We start from the raw sequence: 5,000 nt of genomic DNA on the forward strand, positions 1-5,000 counted from the left end.
CAGGTGCAGCAGGTGTAGCAGGTGTAAACAGGTGTAGCAGGTGTAGCAGGTGCAGCAGGTGTAGCAGGTGTAGACAGGTGTAAACAGGTGTAGACAGGTGCAGCAGGTGCAGCAGGTGTAGACAGGTGCAGCAGGTGTAGACAGGTGTAGACAGGTGCAGCAGGTGTAGCAGGTGTAGACAGGTGTAAACAGGTGTAGACAGGTGCAGCAGGTGCAGCAGGTGTAGACAGGTGCAGCAGGTGTAGACAGGTGTAGCCGGGATAGACAGGTGTAGACAGGTGTAGCAGGTGCAGCAGGTGTAGACAGGTGTAGCAGTTGCAGCAGGTGTAGCAGGGGTAGACAGGTGTAGACAGGTGTAGCAGGTGTAGCAGGGGTAGACAGGTGTAGACAGGTGTAGCAGGTGTAGCAGGTGTAGACAGGTGTAGCCGGGGTAGACAGGTGTAGACAGGTGCAGCAGGTGCAGCAGGTGTAGCAGGGGTAGACAGGTGTAGACAGAGTAGCAGGGGTAGACAGGTGCAGCAGGTGTAGACAGGTGTAGCCGGGGTAGACAGGTGTAGACAGGTGCAGCAGGTGCAGCAGGTGTAGACAGGTGTAGCAGGTGCAGCAGGTGTAGCAGGGGTAGACAGGTGCAGCAGGTGCAGCAGGTGTAGACAGGTGTAGCCGGGGTAGACAGGTGTAGACAGGTGCAGCAGGTGCAGCAGGTGTAGACAGGTGTAGCAGGTGCAGCAGGTGTAGCAGGGGTAGACAGGTGCAGCAGGTGCAGCAGGTGTAGACAGGTGTAGCAGGTGCAGCAGGTGTAGCAGGGGTAGACAGGTGCAGCAGGTGCAGCAGGTGTAGACAGGTGTAGCAGGTGCAGCAGGTGTAGCCGGGGTAGACAGGTGCAGCAGGTGCAGCAGGTGTAGACAGGTGTAGCAGGTGCAGCAGGTGTAGTAGGGGTAGACAGGTGCAGCAGGTGCAGCAGGTGTAGACAGGTGTAGCAGGTGCAGCAGGTGTAGCAGGGGTAGACAGGTGCAGCAGGTGTAGCAGGTGTAGACAGGTGTAGCCGGGGTAGACAGGTGTAGACAGGTGTAGCAGGTGCAGCAGGTGTAGCAGGGGTAGACAGGTGCAGCAGGTGTAGTAGGGGTAGACAGGTGCAGCAGGTGCAGCAGGTGTAGACAGGTGTAGCCGGGGTAGACAGGTGTAGACAGGTGTAGCAGGTGCAGCAGGTGTAGCAGGGGTAGACAGGTGCAGCAGGTGTAGCAGGTGCACCTGAGCTCCACCCTGACTCCTCCACCTGCTCCACCCGTCTTCAGGAGAGACAAAGGGAGGTTTGTTGTGTTCAGATGATCACATCATTTTAGTGTGTGTGTGTGTGTGTGTGTGTGTGTGTGTGTGTGTGTTCCAGCTCAGAGTGTGTGTGTTCCAGGTGTGTCCTGTAGCTCCGCCTCCTGTCAGTCTCCCTGTGGCTCCGCCTGCAACCTGAGGAACAACTGCAGTGAGTGTCCAGACCTGGTCCTGGTCCTGGTCCTAGAGTCCAGATCTGGTCCTGGTCCTGGTCCTAGAGTCCAGACCTGGTCCTGGTCCTGGTCCTAGAGTCCAGACCTGGTCCTGGTCCTGGTCCTAGAGTCCAGACCTGGTCCTGGTCCTGGTCCTAGAGTCCAGACCTGGTCCTGGTCCTGGTCCTGGAGTCCAGACCTGGTCCTGGTCCTGGTCCTGGTCCTGGTCCTGGAGTCCAGACCTGGTCCTGGAGTCCAGACCTGGTCCTGGTCCTAGAGTCTAGACCTGGTCCTGGAGTCCAGACCTGGTCCTGGTCCTGGTCCTAGAGTCCAGACCTGGTCCTGGTCCTGGTCCTGGAGTCCAGACCTGGTCCTGGTCCTAGAGTTCAGACCTGGTCCTGGTCCTAGAGTCCAGACCTGGTCCTGGTCCTGGTCCTAGAGTCCAGACCTGGTCCTGGTCCTGGTCCTGGAGTCCAGACCTGGTCCTGGTCCTAGAGTTCAGACCTGGTCCTGGTCCTAGAGTTCAGACCTGGTCCTGGAGTACAGACGTGGTACCTGGTCCTAGAGTCCAGACCCGGTCCTGGTCCTAGAGTCCAGACCTGGTCCTGGTCCTGGAGTCCAGACCTGGTCCTGGAGTCCAGACCAGGTCCTGACCCTGTCCTGGTCCTGGTCCTGGTCCTCAGCGGGCTGTGAGCCCATCAGTGTGGACTTGTGTCTGAACCTGCCCTACAACCTGACCCGGTTCCCCAACTACCTGGGCCACCAGTCCCAGAGGGAGTCCTCGGTGTCCTGGGAGTCCTCCCTGTTCCCGGCCCTGGTCCAGACCTCCTGCTACCAGTACCTCATGTTCTACGCCTGCACCCTGCTGGTCCCCAAGTGTGACCCCCAGACCCGGCAGAGGGTCCCGCCCTGCAGGTCGGACCACTTCCCCGTGGGGGACCCGCTTGGTACGAGTCTCTGACCCCTGACCCCTGACCTCTGACCCCCCCAGGTCTCTGTGCCGGACCGCCAAGGACCAGTGTGAGTCGGTCCTGGTCCTGGTGGGCCTGCAGTGGCCCGAGGACTCCGACTGTACCCGGTTCCCCGAGGAGGGCGGGGTCCTGGACTGCCTGCTGCCAGAGGCCGGCGTGGAGGGTAGGGCTGGCTACAAGTACCAGTAGCCCTACAAGTTACTGCTGCTACAAGTCACTGCTGCTACAAGTCACTGCTGCTACAAGTTACTGCTGCTACAAGTCACTGCTGCTTCAAGTTACTGCTGCTACAAGTCACTGCACACCTACAAGTTACTGCTGCTACAAGTCACTGCTGCTACAAGTTACTGCTGCTACAAGTTACTGCACACCTACAAGTTACTGCTGCTACAAGTTACTGCTGCTACAAGTCACTGCTGCTACAAGTCACTGCTGCTACAAGTTACTGCTGCTACAAGTCACTGCTGCTACAAGTTACTGCATACCTACAAGTTACTGCTGCTACAAGTCACTGCTGCTACAAGTCACTGCACACCTACAAGTTACTGCTGCTACAAGTCACTACACACCTACAAGTTACTGCTGCTACAAGTCACTGCTGCTACAAGTTACTGCACACCTACAAGTTACTGCTGCTACAAGTTACTGCTGCTACAAGTCACTGCTGCTACAAGTTACTGCTGCTACAAGTCACTGCTGCTACAAGTTACTGCATACCTACAAGTTACTGCTGCTACAAGTTACTGCTGCTACAAGTCACTGCACACCTACAAGTTACTGCTGCTACAAGTTACTGCACACCTACAAGTTACTGCTGCTACAAGTTACTGCTGCTACAAGTCACTGCACACCTACAAGTTACTGCTGCTACAAGTTACTGCTGCTACAAGTCACTACACACCTACAAGTTACTGCTGCTACAAGTTACTGCACACCTACAAGTCACTGCTGCTACAAGTTACTGCATACCTACAAGTTACTGCTTCTACAAGTCACTGCTGCTACAAGTCACTGACACCTACAAGTTACTGCTGCTACAAGTTACTGCTGCTACAAATGACTGCACACCTACAAGTTACTGCTGCTACAAGTTACTGCACACCGCTACAAGTTACTGCACGCCACTTCAAGTCACTGCACACTGCTACCAGTCACTGCACACTGCTACCAGTCACTGCACACTGCTACAAGTTACTGCACACTGCTACCAGTCACTGCACACTGCTACAAGTTACTGCACACCGCTACCAGTTACTGCACACCGCGACAAGTTACTGCACACCGTTACCAGTTACTGCACACCACGACAAGTTACTGCACACCGTTACCAGTTACTGCACACCGCTACAAGTCACTACACACCCCTACAAGTCACTGCACACTGCTACAAGTTACTGCACACCGCTACCAGTTACTGCACACCGTGACAAGTTACTGCACACCTACAAGTTACTGCACACTGCTACAAGTCACTGCACACTGCTACCAGTTACTGCACACCGCTACCAGTTACTGCACACCGCTACCAGTTACTGCACACCGCTACAAGTTACTGCACACCGTTACCAGTTACTGCACACCGTTACCAGTCACTGCACACTGCTACCAGTTACTGCACACCGCTACCAGTTACTGCACACCGCTACAAGTTACTGCACACCGTTACCAGTTACTGCACACCGCTACAAGTCACTACACACCCCTACAAGTCACTGCACACCGCTACCAGTTACTGCACACCGCTACAAGTTACTGCACACCGCTACAAGTCACTACACACCCCTACAAGTCACTGCACACTGCTACCAGTTACTGCACACCGCTACCAGTTACTGCACACCGCTACCAGTTACTGCACACCGCTACAAGTTACTGCACACTGCTACAAGTTACTGCACACCGCTACAAGTCACTACACACCCCTACAAGTCACTGCACACTGCTACAAGTTACTGCACACCGCTACCAGTTACTGCACACCGCGACAAGTTACTGCACACTTCCACAAGTCACTGCACACTTCCACAAGTCACTGCACACTGCTACCAGTTACTGCACACCACTACCAGTTACTGCACACCGCTACAAGTTACTGCACACTGCTACAAGTTACTGCACACCGCTACCAGTTACTGCACACCGCTACAAGTCACTACACACCGCTACAAGTCACTACACACCGCTACAAGTTACTGCACACCGCTACCAGTTACTGCACACCGCTACAAGTCACTGCACACTGCTACAAGTTACTGCACACCGCTACCAGTTACTGCACACCGCTACCAGTTACTGCACACCGCTACAAGTTACTGCACACCGTTACCAGTTACTGCACACCGCTACAAGTCACTACACACTGCTACAAGTCACTGCACACTGCTACAAGTTACTGCACACCGCTACAAGTCACTGCACACTGCTACAAGTTACTGCACACTGCTACAAATCACTGCACACTGCTACAAGTTACTGCACACTGCTACAAGTTACTGCACACTGCTACAAATCACTGCACACTGCTACAAGTTACTGCACACTGCTACAAATCACT

At 54.7% G+C, this 5,000-nt stretch overlaps 1 protein-coding gene across 6 annotated transcripts in view; it reads left to right on the top strand.

Moving 5' to 3' along the window:
* corin (corin, serine peptidase) overlaps positions 1-5,000 on the top strand; it is a 43,045-nt gene that overhangs the window by 10,047 nt on the left and 27,998 nt on the right. For all 6 annotated transcript variants that reach the window (XM_080522129.1, XM_080522125.1, XM_080522127.1 and 3 more), the window contains 3 exons: positions 1,385-1,474; positions 2,159-2,390; positions 2,467-2,609. In XM_080522129.1, coding sequence (XP_080378255.1) covers positions 1,385-1,474; positions 2,159-2,390; positions 2,467-2,609 — 465 coding nt within the window. The remainder of the gene's footprint in view (positions 1-1,384; positions 1,475-2,158; positions 2,391-2,466; positions 2,610-5,000) is intronic.

The sequence above is a fragment of the Blennius ocellaris genome, assembly GCF_963422515.1.
Source record: "Blennius ocellaris genome assembly, contig: SCAFFOLD_58, whole genome shotgun sequence".
NCBI lineage: Eukaryota > Metazoa > Chordata > Actinopteri > Blenniiformes > Blenniidae > Blennius > Blennius ocellaris.